Below are 16001 nucleotides of genomic sequence, written 5' to 3'. Positions count from 1 at the left end.
AAGGGGTAATTCATGCGAAGAAATAACAAGACATTCATATGATATTATTCAGAACCTTACATAGCATCTCAACCCTCTGCATAACATGAAATAAGTTTACAATGAGGCCTTGCTGTATACAATAACAATTATATGGCCAACCTGCTGAATTATTCGAGATGTTACAACAATGGAGGCAAGTAGTTCAGAGTAATAGAATAACCAATAAAATAAACCCGCAGAGTGGAAATTATTCAACATATGCAGAAGTCGAGACATTTTAAACCTGTCAGAACAACTGCGATGCGCCAACCTGTGGCTCCCAATAGCTTGCTGCAATCCCTCCGCCCCACCAAGTTATAGAAGCAGCCCTACATGCCATGACGAGAAATATATAATCAGATTGGCAACAACTAGCAAGACACAAATTGAGGCTACTGATCGGTCTTGAAAAGCTCCAAGCAATGCTCTTGATTCAAGTCCCTAGTCCAAAACTTCTTATAATACTCTGTGTACGTGTAGCCCCTATAAATGGCTGCAGACCCATCATCTGTAAGAGCCTTTGCTGGGCTGATCAGTGCGTCATCTTGTGGGCAGAGGAATGAAGCCACTGATAGCCTAGCTCTCTCAGTATTTGTAATGGCACGGTGCCACACACTCTTATAAATCCCATTACTCAAGGCCTGCAGCAATTCACAAGAATTTTGATATTAGAAGGTGATTCGATAACATAGTACTTGGAGTGCAGGAGTAACTGCTTTTGATCACTTGAGTGACAATTGGGTTAATTCATTAGATTGATTGTTGAGTAGAAACGATGAAGGGGGTACCTGTAATTGGTCGCCAAGGTTAATGACAAAAGCATTAGGGTGGGGATTGACAGCAATCCATTTGCCATCTTTGCGAACTTGAAGGCCAGCAACCCCAAGGTCTTGGAGAAGAATTGTTAGGGCATTTGGGTCAGTGTGTCCTGGCAGCCCATAAGTGAGCTCGGGCTGTGGACATGGCGGGTAGAAGTTCACGGCCATATGCTGTCCTTGCTCACCCAACGTACTCTTTATGTAACCCCTCTCCAGCCCTAAACTCTCTGATATCAACTCCTGTAATCTGAACCCCAGTTCTCGAACTTCCTCACAGTATTTACTCACAATGTCCCTGCAACCCAAAATATATTCACCCCAAAATGCATATATTAATAAAAAGCCAACCCGGCTAACACACCCCAATATTTCAAAAAGTTGGCCCAGCCAACCGAGCACAGTTATTGGAAAACTGACCCGCTAACCTAGCCCAATTATTCAAAGCGCCGTGGGCCTGATTGGGTTTTGGATTAACAAGAAAAACTTGGGTTTCCTTTTAAGGCCCGTACTGAAATCCGGGAGATGCTACAATAAGGGGAGTTTGGTGAGTGAGTTGAATGAGGGTTCAATCGAACTATCCAATCATTAAAAAAAAGTTTAAGTCCAATATTTTTCTCTCTTATTGAATAGTGGTAGTGTGTTAGAGTATCCGCAATGGACTCCCTAAACCACCTCCTTAGACAAATTTTAGGGAGGAATTGTAAAAATGCAACTCCAACCATGCTCCCTATCCACCTCCTAAAATAGGGAGTCCTCTAGGAGCTCCTAAATCTGAGGAGAGAGAAAGTACTCCTAGTGGCTCCCTATAATTTAATGCTGCCTTATTTAATGAGTATTTCAAACCTTTATTTAATGCTAACTACTTTTTATTTTATTTTATAATAGAGATGGACCAATCAAAAAAGAGTTATAGCATTTATGACTCTCCAAATTAGGGAGTATGGTTGGAGTTGAAATTTTTTAGAGAGCTCCTAAAATAGTTTTCTTATATTTTTAGCTAAATTTTAGCTAAGAAATAGAGAGCATCATTGCGGATGCTCTTAGTGTGAAAAACCTCCCTCTCTTATAATTTATGACTATCACTTATACTAAATCGAGTGTTCAGGAAGACGGGCACGTTACCAAATGTGTACACAAAAAATCTAGTTCATAAATAACAAGTAGCAGCATGCAGTGTTTACTTGGACCACGCGATTTAGTTTCAATTAATAAAGTACCCTCCCAACTATTTTAATAGCCTTAACACACAATTAAAAGTAGAATAGAGACTAATAAACCCAAAAAGAAAACAAAGTTAGTCCCACTTAGTCCAGATCAAAGGTGTGGGTGGGACTGAACCAATGAAATATCCATCACAAGAAGCACGTAACCACCATCCCTTTCAATTCGATACTTACAAGGGGTACACATAGCAAAACAGTGTTATTCAGTATTTCTCCCTTATGCGGTAGCACTTGCTGACATTTATTTTCAAAACTACTCTTCCATGCAAGTTGATTGCTACTGCCACGCTGGCCACCCGAATTAAATTAAATTCACAAATTAATTAATAAATTTTAAATTAATTAAATTGATATCGTGGATTATGAATCATCCACCACATGATTCATTCACTCCGCTTACGTCAACACGGACTAAATCCGATTACGTCATAAACTATTTAAAATCACAAACCGAACACAAAGCTATCAACGGCTGACACATCGCCTCTCTCAATGGAAAACGGCGTTATCACCGTCAATTAGGGTAAGGGAAAAGAAAACCTTCCCCGTGGGCCCGGCAAAGATCAAAATTTAAATATCTACAGCGACGCCACATCAATTTGTCTATCGATCTATAGCGGGACATCCCAGTCCCAGTGCAACCCCAAATTTCAATCGGATATCCGGTTTAAAATGATGAACGGTAACGATGAACACAAGATAATAACGCCAAGTCAGCCTAGGTGTTGACAAAGTCAACCTGGACCCTATTTTACTCTGACTATTTTCAGAAAGGACTACAAATCGCGCACGACTATACACAACAACAATAATTTCATTTATTTCTTAATAAACTACTAGAGGTGGGTTGCTACTTTTAATACAAGGATTATTCTAAATAAATAAAAACAACGCAAGGACTATACTTTTGCAGTCCTTTAAAATATTTGTATTATTAGGTCTTTTTTCCAAAACAAAAACAAAACAGATGATGCGTATCTATTCGTAAATCTTTCTTTTAGGAACGCCATGTGATGTGAGCACATGCCAAAGTCAATCATATTCATAGTAAATCCACCTTTCTCTGGTTTTAGAAATCAAAAGAGCTAAAGGTATGAGATCCAATCAAAGGCCAATTACCATTTCTCACATTTGTCATATGCCTTATTTATGCATAAAGCCAAGTCTTAATCAACATTCTTTGGAGAACCCTAGCTATCACCCACCGAAACCCTAAAAATTATACACTATACAACTTACATCACACTAAATCTATCGTATCATTCTATAATACTTGACTTTTAAATCACGTATAAAAGATCGTAGAATATCTAAGATTTTAGAATGTCTCTCAGTAAATATTAGAATATACAAAGACTAGCTCAATACTTTATCATTATAAAAGTTCCTCGTCGCAGTTATAACCAACAATGTCATCCTCTAACAAGTTTAGTAGTCAGATAAGCATGTCATGTGTCATGAAATTTATGACGTTAAATTTGTTAAGCATTATTTTTTTGTCTCAACGACAAACTCATTTTCTTAAAAGACCGATATAGATAATATAAAGCAACGTGGCAGACAGTCAGCACCGCCTTTGCCGAAAGAAAAATACAGCCATTGATGTGTGAAGCATATCTCAGAGATAAGAAGACAAAGTAAGAAGAGGGAGAGAGAGTTGACGTACTTGAAGGAAGAAGGATTGGAAGGCCACTCTGGAACGTACTTGTCCAGAGGATAGCAATGGAGTCTGAGATAGTCTCTCCAGTTATGAACCTTCTCCTTACTCACATTAAAACTTGTAGAAAGCCTCATCGTCTTTGATGGATCATCTGAATACAACTTCATCTTTTCCTCCACAGGAAGGCTAAAGAACTCAGTGGCCGTCCCTAACATCTTTTCCACTGCTTCCGTAGACACACCATGATTGATAACCTATGGTACCAAAATCAACGGATAAAAACAGATCGCAACATATATATATATATATATATATATATATGAATTATATACGTGACAAACAAGTTCTTGATATGATATAGAGAGTAACTGAGGTAGATACCTGAAAAAAGCCATAAGACTTGCAAGCATCACCAACTTGCTGCACAGTTTGGGCTCTATTCTCCGAGGCCAAATTAATTACAGGAATGTTTTCGCATTCGGAGACTTCAGACAAGCGAGGTCGCTCGGATTCTGGTCTGACATAACCTTCTGGCAAGTTTTCGTATTTGAATCCAGAGGAGAGGACTTTGGTTTCCATGTTTCTTATAAATTTGGGGGAGGGGACTGATAAAGACAGCAATTAAAAATGTGCCGTCTCTCTCTTGGTCTGTCTGCTAAAGCTTAATTGGAGTGAGTAAAGTTCCAGGAAGATGCACTTCTTATATATAGAGGCGCTGAGAGGCCTGTCAAATATTACCATTGACTTGTAGGCTTAGGTCTTGCAGCCACTCAAATGGGGTTGCAGCTTTGCTTATGATGCAAACCAGCCAGACAACCAGAGTCTTATTTTATTTCTGTTTTTTAAGGGTAAGCCATTTAAAAATGAAAAGTGGGGCTTGAGTCATTTATCATAAGCAATGTATAAAATATCGATGGTTTTGGGAATATCGGAAGTGCAAAAATACGGAAATTTCGATAGAAATATTGGGATGTTATTGATATTGATAAAAATTGAATCAAAACCACGAAAAATTGTAAGAAAAACTTGAAAATTATTCTTCAAACTTTGGAAGAAGTTTATTTAGTCAATTATCTATTGCTTTATCACAAAATCTTGAAAGGAGATGCATTGCATGATGGGTTTAACTTATTTAAGTTGATTATATAGCGAGCTGACAAACACTGCGAGTATAGAAAATATGTAGTAATCAATGAAATAAGATTAAACAAACCATAATCATTTATTTATAATGATTTACTACAATATTTTACACTAACACCTCATGAGGTTTTCGGCTTTTTCACAAAACTCTTTGAGGTTTTGAAAATTACAAGAACACCTCCTGATGTTTTAAATTGTTTTCACAAAACTTCATTTCATTGATTTTTCATATAAAAATTGATGACTTTATACAAAAAAAATTCTCCAAATGACAAAGTTGGCTTTTGAGATTAAATTGCATTTACTTCATTGAGGTTATTTTTGTTATTTGCATAAGTTTTTTTTCTTCAATGAAATCATCAATTTTTGGACAAACAATCAACGAAAATGGGTTTTATGAAAACAAACTGAAACCTCAGGGGGTGTTCGTGTAATTTTTAAGACCTGAATGGGTTTTTTGAAAACACCAGAAATCTCAGGGGATATTAGTGTAAATAACTATTCAAATTTTTCATTGTCTTCATCATCTCGATATTATCGATATTATAATAATATTTTGATCAAATATTGCTGAAGTGTGAGAGAAATTATCGACATCGATATTTTTCGATATTATTGATATTTATACGATATGTGTATGGATACATTCCAAAATATACTTTATCCGAAAAAACGATAACATCCTCGATATTTCATCAATATAATCGATATTTTAGACTATAATCACAAGCAGTTAAGAAGAGAGGAGTAAAAAGTATTGGAATTGCAAATAGTGGCTTTTCTATGCTCCTCGGATTCTTTAACTTTAGGCATGCATCTAAAAAACCCACCTAAAGTACTTCGATTTGATGCATGGAACGGTGGGGTTGGCATTTTTCATATCTCAATTCTCTTCTTGAGAAGTAATTGATGAATTGCATCTAAACTCCGATACTAATTTTACTTGGTTGTTTTACTTTTATGCATTAATTGATAAATCTACGGGTTAACGACCTAAATGGTCCCCAAACTATTGACCTATTATCATTTTGGTCCACCAACTAAAATTTTCAATTCAAACGTCTTTAAACTTTTTATTCTGTACCAACATGGTCCATCCGTTACAGATTCCGTGACTTCTGATCACGCGATAACCACATGACTGAGTTTTGAAGGGTATATGCGACTTTTTGAGAAGCTCTATCATTCAAAACCAAAATACCTCTGGTCCCTCAACTATTGCTCTAGTATTATTTTGGTCCACCAACTAAAATTTTCATTTGAACCATTCTTCAACTCTTTATTTTTGTATCAAGATGATTCTACCGTCAAAGTCCGTCAATTTTATTGTTATTTATTTTTGTATTTATCTGATTTTAAATTTTTTAATTAATTTAAACAATAGAGAAAAAAATTATTACTTTTTAAGTCCATGTTAGCAAAAAAAAGCCATGTTGGTGGTGAGATTCAATTTTTTCAATTTTAAAATTAGGTACAAGTTCCTATAATAGTTTCCTTTAATTTTTAATTATTGTTTACTCTTTTTAAAAAAAATTGTTATTTTTTTATTTTATATATTTATGTTGTTTGTACCATATCTGGCCAAGCATTCCCAAGACAATGCAAGCAAAGGGAAGGAAGTCTCACATCAACAAAACACAAGAAGAGGGGACTCTTCATCACTTATAAAAGAAGACCCCTCTCCTTCAAGACACTACAAGAAAGAATGGGAAGTTTGGGCAGGCTACTGGGGCCTCATGGGCTTACCCATGAGCCCACTTAAAAACCCACGGATCATACTAGATCCTCAGCCTTCGGCCTCCAGCCTTAGGCATCTGCCTTCGGCCTCCAGCCTTCGGCCCCCAGCCTTAGGCATCTGCCTTCGGCCTACAGTATTCTTCCTCTTCTCCTTGAGTCTAAACCTATGTGCAATGTATACTCACATTATCGTAACGAGAACATACTTCTCCGTGGACCTAGCCCATTATTCGGGTGAACCACGTACATTTGTCTTCTGTATGCATGTTTACCTGCTTACCGAATGCTTTCACATACCGAGGGTCCTCACCTTCAACATTCACCTCATCTTTAAGTTGGTCTATTTACTACATGTCTAGTTTTAGCGCAAACAGATTGGCGCCGTCTGTGGGAAGCGACACAAAACGCTATGTTGTTCTCTTTCTCGAGTACTCTCGGCACCTGTTGTGTAGATTCAGCTGCACCAAAATGGATTAAGCTGCATCCTCAACTTGTGATACTCGCAAGTGCACGAGCCGTTTGGTAGTATAGCATATGTAAGTGCGAGGTCGATCCCACGAGGATTGGTGATTGAATGATCCAATTCATTTTTCCTACACAAAACAGAAATGAAAAAGAAAGGAAATAAATAAAACAAGGAAGAAAGAAATAACTAACTCAAGCAGATAAGTTCCCAAGTTCAATTAGATTAATGGATTGATTCTAGCTAAAGTATGATTAAGCCATGGTGTTTGGTCATAACCTTGTGTTCCTAATTCCCTAATTTGATCATTTGTTGTCTAACCTAAAATTAAGCATTAGGAACCCATTAAGCATAGAAGAACAATTTAAACAACCAAGCATGTATCTAATCCCTGTTGTCGAATGTCCATACATACTCTTCCTATTCATAGTTCAATTCGAATTAAAGCATGGTGTCTACTCTTAATTCAAACCAAGATAGCTAACATGCAAGCCTAAATGGTGATCAATCATTCAAACTAGCATATTAACTTATAAGCATAATGAATAAGAACAAAAACCATAATTGAAACTTGGAAACTAATCAAACTTGAAACTAAAGAAAAGAATTTACATAATGAAAAGTAAAGTGGAACTAAGAAAAACTTAAGGAGAATTTCAGCACAAATATTTCATTACTACAATTGAAAACTAGAAAATGAAACTAAGAGAATTTGAGGAAGAGAAGGGAAGGGAGCTCTAGAGAAGTGTTTGAGAGCTCCCCCCCTTGGAGTGTGTTTACAAGCTTAGAGAACATCCCTATTTATAGGCCTAGGGGAAGTGAAAATCTGAATTCAATATGGCTAATGCATACAACACTTGTATTATAAAATCTTGAATTGGTTGATGCACTTGTATTAGAAAATTTGAATTGGTTGATGCACTTGTATTAGAAAATCAGAATTGGTTGATGCACTTCACCAATAAATCCCACCAGCAGCCCTAGCTCATCTTCATGTCACCATGACCAAGCTTCCAACCAGAAACAATAGCTCATCCTGAGGTCAGCATGACCAGCAACTTCAAGAGCTTACATATTTTTTTAAATTTTTTTTAAGTTTTATAATAGTTTCCTTTAATTTTTAATTATATATTACTATTTTAATTCATAGGGACATTTTTACCCCTCAATTTAACAAGAAAATTGACAGACTTTAACAATGGGACCATCTTGATACAAAAAAAAAAAAAAAAGTTGAAGGACGGTTCAAATGAAAATTTTAGTTAGTGGACCAAAATAATACTAGAGCAATAGTTGAGGGATCATTGGGATCAATAACACTTTTAGAAGAGGATACTCACCTAAAAATACGATTTTGTCCCTTGATTTCACGGAATAATACACAGACTTTGACGGATGGGCCATCTTGATACAAAATAAAAAGTTTAAGGACGTTTGAATTGAATATTTTAGTTAGGGGACCAAAATGATACTGAGGCAATAATTAAGGGACCATTTAGGTCATTAACCCTAAATCTACAGTTGGTGTCTTACATTCCTTATCACACATCTCAATTTAGACCCCAAAATGCTGCATGTGTTGCGGTATCGTCACACGTGAACTAGTTTAATTTCTAGATTCCCAGGATCTACCACGAGCCCATTGGTCCACAACCAAAAATCTTTCTTTACCGCCCCACCTATATATGTCTAGCTGGCTACTGTCACCTAGTCAGATCCTCCTACTAGTACTAGTCTTTTTTTTTTTTTTTTTTTTCTGTCATATTATTTAGGGAGGAGAGGGGGGAGTCTTAAATTTAAGGTCAAAGATTGCTTTTTGTTATTGTATTTTGTCACTTTTATCATTTTGGTTCATGTCATTTTAATTTGATCAATTTTGTTCATGTAATTTTTAACTTAAGTAATTTAAAGATAAATTCTAATTACTGTCAAATTAGAGTAACTGCTGCTGTTAGTTGTTGAGGGGCTTTTCGGTCCAAAAACAAAGGATGGAAAAAAAAAAACAAAGAAAAGGAGGCGTTCGTTGTTGGTTGAGGCAGGAAGGCGGAGATGGCGGCCTAGGAACGAGACCCAGTCGCGAAACCCAGACGATCTGGGAAAAGAGGGAGAAGGCAGCGAAGGGGAGGCGTTCGAGTGCGAGAGCGATCCAAGGGTTGGCCAAGTTCACGAGCTTGTGGTCCTAGAGCACTGGTTGGTCCCTTTCAAGGCCTTGGAGGTACAATTTCTTCTTTTAATTTATAGAAATTAAACTTAATGTTGTTTTTTACTTGATTGTTTTGATATGTATTTATCTATCTATCCAGGAATCAGAGTGGCTAAAGTTTACATTGCATGAGTTGTTGGGTGATGAGTATTGCCAGAAGCCACCAATGTTGAAATTGAAATCATCAAGATTGCTGCTACGAGTCTTTGCTGGAAAATCTATTTTGTCAAGTGGCAAACTACAAGGACAAATAGTGGCTTTTTACCTGAATTTAAATTGGGTTGATATCAATCATAGCGCATTTGGAAGAAGGTTGAGAGTTTGACCCACTTATTCACTGTCACAAGTTATTTAAGGGTAGCGTGTGCGTTGCGTTGGAGACTTGGGAGTAAAGAAAACGCAATTTTTGTGTGTGGTTGAAAATGGGCAATATAGACACAGCATAGGGTATACAAGACGACACACATACATGTAAGCTGGTTAGAAATGGTAGCCACACATACACATCATTGTTAACGTATAGAAGAGATGATACGTGGTATGGTCAATTTTAATTCAATGATTATATATTACATGTGATTTAGACATATTACTTTGCATGTATGTATTAAGAACACAGATAATGACTTGCATTTTTGAGGTGCATCTGTGGGTATTGGCGGTATCTGTCACATGAACGCTGTAATCTTATCTTTAGGGTTGGAACTTGGATTGGAGGGATGACTTTGGAGATCAGGCTGAGAGTAAAATGAATGATTGGTATTGAAAGAGGATGAAGGTTTTATGGACAAGAGGACTCCAACCCATCCACCACCTTGTGAGTGTGTGAGTGTGCTGGGCCAGAAAAAGAAGGTGGGTTGACTCTTTGTAATTTCTTTGATTAAGAATCTTCAAAACGTGCAGGAGTGCAGGCATATACCATTTAAGATTTAACCATTACCAGAGAAGTGAGCTTGCGATCCTTGTTTATAAATTATACGGCTGGCGGTACAAAAAACATGTGCCTATTTCATTGAATGGGGCCGGGGGGCCGGGTGGCCGCTTCCCTTTTTCCCGTTTCATAACTTCATAAGTCATAATCGAATGGTCATCATTGGTTTTTTCTCACTCGTCACTCATTACGCAAGCACATCACAGCAGGCTAGCTTGCAGCCACTGAAATCCTACCCTCTCACGTTGCCATCATACCTACAAAAACCATTATCGATCTTCCTAACCTAATTATTCTCTCTTTTCCCAAATCCGTTTCAATGAATTAATTTGCACTTTTATTGGGGTTTTTGGATGTAATCATGGTTGACTGGGAGGGTTGGGAGATGGCCTAAGTGCCCCCTTTTTAGTCTTGTATGGACACCCACATAGGTTAACTTGTTCAGAGAGGCGATCTTTCCCTGGATTCTCTAATCACGTTGATTTGCTCCTAAAATTTGACTGAGGGGGATCTTGGGAGATTCTGCCCAAGTATATGGCTCGAGTGGGTTCTTGTGACTGTGAGCAAGTGTCATCCAATCAACCTTTGGTCTGGTCGGGTTGGTTGGTTTGCCTTTAAAGTAATGACCCATAAACTAGGGAGTCGGGGCAAAGTCGGCACACGGAAGTATCCACTACTTGCTGATCACATGGCACCATACTGTAAGCTTGGCCATATAGTCCATTGACAAATCATTTTCAAAGAAAGAAAAAAAAAAGAGTTGTTAAAGTTCATGTCGACATATAATCCGCGTTGGCCGACATATACGATAAATCTAGATTGCCTACAATTACAATGCAGTCGATTTGTTGTTATAAAATTGGTTCACACTTGAATTTCAAACTTGCAGTCGATTGAGATTTTGAGCTACATCTTTTGTCTTACTCTCTTGAACTTTTTTACACTAGGTGAAATTAAGTCAGCTTTTTGCTCAAAAAGCAAAAGCGCAGTCGCAGTCGCAGAGTCGCAGCTGCTGCATAAACACTTTTACTCGTTCAAAACCTTTTTAGATCCAACTTCCATTATAATATTTGTTCTTTTTTATTTTTTAAGTTGCTTTTTGTCTTCATATCCCAAATTCTGGACCATTAATTCATTAATTAATTAGTGATGGTACTATTCTCTCTGGTAGGTTAAATTATGTGCCCCGTGCACTGCAGCGCTGCACCCCTGCAAGCTACAGCTAGCCCTGGCTTAATTTAGGGAACCCTAGGTCATGACATCATCTTTTGAACCCGCGTGTGCGTCATCAGCTGACGAGATTGTAAGGCCACTGCCAACTCTCTCTCTCTCTCTCTCTCTCTCTCTCCTCTGGCATTACCATATCCGACACGCATTGTGACTTGATCGACCATTTGCAAGTTGCACCGAATATCCATGCAATGCCCTACATCACACGTCATCATCATCTTCTTCTTCTTCTTCTTCAATTGGTTGGATAGGAACGGAACCTCATCTTCTATATCATTAAGCTCCGAATGTCCAAACAAAGGTTTACTAACCCTTCTTCACAATTGATTTGATCCCTCACTACTTTTTTATTTTATTTTTTAAGAGTCTTTTTTGTCTAAAAAATATATGTGAGTTTTTACAAGTTGACCTCTTGAAGTAAAATTTCTAAATCTATATATATATATATATATATATATGTAGTAAGAGTAACATTATTCATATTCTAATAGAATGAATTATGAACGTGACCAATAAGTCAATTACTACCACCGCCAATTGCGTTGAGTGCACTTTATAATCACAAACATTCCAACACATTCTTATAACCTAAAACAATGACTCTTAACAAATTATTCACCTTTTCATTTTTTCTTTTCCCAACTTTATGACATGACAGATTACCTTGACTTTTATACTTATAAACTCTCCGCTAATAAGCAATATTAATGATGTATTAATTGTAATGTGAAAGCTTGTAAGTAAATCTTGTAGTAAACCTTAATAGACGTATTACCGTTATACACAATAATTTTTTGTCGTATTACACAAAAAGTAAAGGTCATTTCCTCCGAGCCCGGGATTTCCTTGCAAAATGCCCCACCACTTGAAGCTTCCTTTCCTTTCCTTTCCTTTCCTTCATCATGATGCTTCCTTTCCTTTCCACACTGCACTCAATTACAAAAAAGTTAGTGGGCCAAAATTCAAACACCCAAGGGCCCATGTTCTTGGGACAATGCGTTTACGAGAAAACATTAAATTTGGGCCAATGCAGCTTTAGACCAAAAACAGCTACTTTATGTTTCGTTTCCAACCTCATTGAATTAAAAGTCCATTTCTTTTTATTTTTATTTTTCTAGTTACAAAAATCCAAATCCTTTTCTGGCCTCAAAAGGAAACAAAATTCTTTTCGTCCATTGGATACAGGGAACAGGCGTAAGTAAAATGTCTTGAAAGCCCATTAGCCCAGTCAAATTATGTGTGCGTGGCTTACTTTGACTGTTTGACTTTTTGACTTGTTGACCAACCAACTTTTCAGTTGCAATTTCACCAACTACATGTCGTTTCTTGAGTTAGCATCGCCTGCTTCTCAAATGCATTCGCCTTGAAAATCCAAACCCCAACTCCCATCTTCCGAGCTCCGACACAAACATTTCCCCACCCAGAATACCTCTGCTTCATCCTCTCAACGAACTTTTCCGTCACTTTCCCCAGAAAAAAAATTAAAAGAAAGAAGAAAAGGAAATGGAGAACTCAGCACAAGAATCCCATCTCGGTCAGGAGAACTCGGTGACGTACGAGTCTCCGTACCCTCTCTATGCCATGGCCTTCTCTTCCCCACAAACACGAAACCGACACCAACACCACCGAATCGCCGTGGGTAGCTTTATCGAGGAGTACACTAACCGGGTTGACATCCTCTCCTTCGACCCGGATACCCTTTCTGTAAAACCAAACCCGACCCTCTCCTTTGATCACCCTTATCCACCCACCAAGCTCATGTTCCACCCAAACCCTAACTCCCTCCACAAAAGTAACGACGTCTTAGCTTCTTCTGGCGACTATCTCCGTCTCTGGGAGGTTCGAGACTCTTCCGTCGAACCCATCCAGGTCTTGAACAACAGTAAGACCAGCGAGTTCTGTGCCCCATTGACCTCATTCGATTGGAACGACATCGAACCCAGACGAATTGGGACTTCCAGCATCGACACCACCTGTACCATTTGGGATATTGAAAAGGGGGTCGTTGAAACCCAGCTCATTGCGCACGATAAAGAGGTTTACGACATTGCCTGGGGTGAAGCTAGGGTTTTCGCTTCGGTTTCGGCTGATGGGTCCGTGAGGATCTTCGATTTGCGGGACAAGGAGCATTCTACCATTATCTACGAGAGCCCCCAGCCTGACACCCCTTTGCTTAGATTGGCTTGGAACAAGCAGGACCTGAGGTACATGGCCACCATTTTGATGGACAGCAATAAAGTTGTGATTTTGGATATCCGTTCACCGACTATGCCCGTTGCCGAGTTAGAGAGGCATAGGGCTAGTGTAAATGCCATTGCTTGGGCACCCCAGAGTTCTAGACACATCTGCTCTGCTGGGGATGATACTCAGGCACTTATTTGGGAGCTGCCCACGGTCGCCGGGCCCAATGGGATCGACCCCATGTCGATGTATTCTGCAGGGGCAGAGATTAATCAGTTGCAGTGGTCTGCTGCACAGCCTGATTGGATTTCGATTGCATTTTCTAACAAGATGCAGCTTTTGAAGGTTTGAGGTGCAGGACGCTTTTCTCATTTGGATTATGAAGTGCTTTGCTTTGAGTTTATGACTGATATGTAGTGATCTGTTTTGGGTAATTTGATGTTTTTGATTTAAGTGTTGAATAAAGTGCTTTGCTTTAGGTGAATTTGGGTGAATTTGAGACTAATAAATATTGCATGACCGAATTGCTACTGTGAATGCCAGCATACTTTATTGTTGCAAATTTTGTGTGTGTGCTGGTTGGAGTTGCAGAGTTAGTGAAATACATTTGCATTTGCTGTAGCACCCCTTTTCTGTCTGCCTATTTGCATAGTATATCTGTCTTTCTGGTTATGCTTTGTAGTCATTTCTCTTGACATTTTCCTTGTTTGATGATACTCACCTCATTTCATTGCATTTGTGCACATCACATTTTGGCGCATGCTGTTGCACCTGGTTTGGACTATCAAAATGTTCTTCTGCTTGAGTTTCTATTTTTATTGTATTTTCTTTCCTTCTCCCCTCAAATTACAGCATGATGATTTGGTCCCACAATTTCTCTAGGGCGAATTGTCTCTAGCTTTACCTGCATTCTTCCCCTTATGGCCTTTAACTTTAATTCTTTACCCTTCTTGCAAATGTTTCCTTTGAATTTCCAATCCAGCGATCTGCTTGGGAGTTAGTTGTCTTGTGCTAATATTGCAAGCTGTATTATACAATTGAAACCCAGCCACTGAAATTTTCTTGTGGATGGGAACTTTGCGCATGTATTAGTAATTATGGAACAGGCAGGCATACTCTGCACCTTCAGTTTTCATATTTAAGAAAATTGTTCTGTATAAATATGCATTCTATTTGTCTGTTTTGTAATGCTGGTGCTTTCTGCTCTAGTTGTTTTTTCACTATTGATGAGCTAGCAATTAATGATAAGTCACCCTCATGGAGGGATCTCCTACATGGCTTTGTGTTTGGTATTGTTTTGTTTAGCTGCTACTATGCTTCTACACATTGTTACTGTCTTAGGCTGATACATTGACAGTGGATTGTGTATTCTCTTACCGTTCCTCTTGAATTCGGTTGTTTTCTCCCTATTAACTGGATAAGTTGCATGTGTAATTTCTTTCGATGCAGGCCTCCTGATGGAAGCAGTGATGATCACTTGGCGAGTCAGCTGGAAGTACTTACTTGTTCAGTCAGCTGTAGGGTTGTTTGTAAAGGAATACGGTTAGCTTTGAACTGTTAGAGATCTATTTATTGCTTATTATCTACTAGTCTTGTCATCTTGGTCTAGAACCCAATGTGAGTACCGTATCCTTACCTCTCACTTTTCATCCCTTGTTAGATCCAATGTTAATTGTACCTGTTAGTGTTGCACTCCCTCGATTGCGAATGTTATAACTTATTTCCTCATGTTTGACAGTACTTTATAGAAAGAAAAAAGAAAGTTGTCAAGAAGATTTTGAGTGGTTCTATCTATGTATAAAAATGAAGTGGGGGAAGGATTTCTCTGCACTTTCTAAAAGAAGTGAGGCTAGATTTATTGGATATCGATTTCCATGCTTACCTGTTGCATATTATTTCATGTCTCATTCATCCCAAGAAAGAAGTGAATTTTTTTTAATGGTACTTGGAAATAACGGGCAAGTTGGGCAACGGATGTTATTTTTTTGGTCGAAAGGGCCAACGGATGTTAGGACCTGGGTAAATCTGGTTTCAGTTCAACCTGCTATGCCGAATACAGCAAATTCATTTATACCCCCTTACATCCCTTTCCATTTGTTTTTTGCATCACACGATGACAATTGAATGATAGGTGCATTAGTAACTTTGTGGTAAATCCTTTTTATTGGTTTATATCTAACAACTAAGGCAGGCTGAGTCGCAGCCCTTTGTAATGGATATATATATATATATATATATATATATATATGGGGGCAGATATGGCACTATATTTTTGACACAAGTTTTGACACAATTTCTTGGTCATTAGATTAACATATTATAAATGGCTGAGATCTCACAACTAATTTATTATTATCATGTTAATAATACTTTTATTCAAAAGTTATTATT

At 38.0% G+C, this 16001-nt stretch overlaps 2 protein-coding genes across 3 annotated transcripts; one reads left to right on the top strand and one right to left on the bottom strand.

Moving 5' to 3' along the window:
- Window positions 1–9: 9 nt before the first annotated feature.
- Window positions 10–4460, bottom strand: DMR6 (2-oxoglutarate (2OG) and Fe(II)-dependent oxygenase superfamily protein). The gene is made up of 4 exons (XM_021949681.2): window positions 4104–4460; window positions 3729–3976; window positions 810–1134; window positions 10–662 (listed from the first exon to the last, which is right to left on the bottom strand). The coding sequence occupies exons 1-4, from the start codon at window positions 4299–4301 to the stop codon at window positions 414–416; spliced, it is 1020 nt and encodes a 339-aa protein (XP_021805373.1). The 5' UTR covers window positions 4302–4460; the 3' UTR covers window positions 10–413.
- An 8309-nt stretch (window positions 4461–12769) lies between these two features.
- On the top strand, window positions 12770–15473 carry TTG1 (Transducin/WD40 repeat-like superfamily protein). Of its 2 annotated transcripts, none has more exons than XM_021949725.2 (2): window positions 12770–13955; window positions 15060–15473. In XM_021949725.2, exons 1-2 carry the CDS (start codon window positions 12933–12935, stop codon window positions 15066–15068), a joined length of 1032 nt encoding a protein of 343 aa, XP_021805417.1. In that variant the 5' UTR covers window positions 12770–12932; the 3' UTR covers window positions 15069–15473. The 2 variants fall into 2 exon arrangements, with proteins under 2 accessions (XP_021805417.1, XP_021805418.1); XM_021949726.2 differs by having other exon boundaries at window positions 12771–13962.
- Window positions 15474–16001: the final 528 nt, after the last annotated feature.

Source organism: Prunus avium, chromosome 2, assembly GCF_965620075.1.
Source record: "Prunus avium chromosome 2, drPruAviu1.hap1.1, whole genome shotgun sequence".
Lineage (NCBI taxonomy): Eukaryota > Viridiplantae > Streptophyta > Magnoliopsida > Rosales > Rosaceae > Prunus > Prunus avium.
This window is presented reverse-complemented; position numbering and strand designations above follow the sequence as displayed.

What these genes read in the sequence shown, in the direction of transcription:
- DMR6 (XM_021949681.2), bottom strand. Translation starts at nt 4,301, where the DNA reads ATGGAAACCAAAGTCCTCTCCTCTGGATTCAAATACGAAAACTTGCCA. An exon ending in TCCAATCCTTCTTCCTTCAA is followed by an intron (nt 1,135 to 3,728) that starts GTACGTCAACTC and finishes TTTGGGTTGCAG; the next exon opens with GGACATTGTGAGTAAATACT. An exon ending in ACCTTGGCGACCAATTACAG is followed by an intron (nt 663 to 809) that starts GTACCCCCTTCA and finishes GAATTGCTGCAG; the next exon opens with GCCTTGAGTAATGGGATTTA.
- TTG1 (XM_021949725.2), top strand. Translation starts at nt 12,933, where the DNA reads ATGGAGAACTCAGCACAAGAATCCCATCTCGGTCAGGAGAACTCGGTG.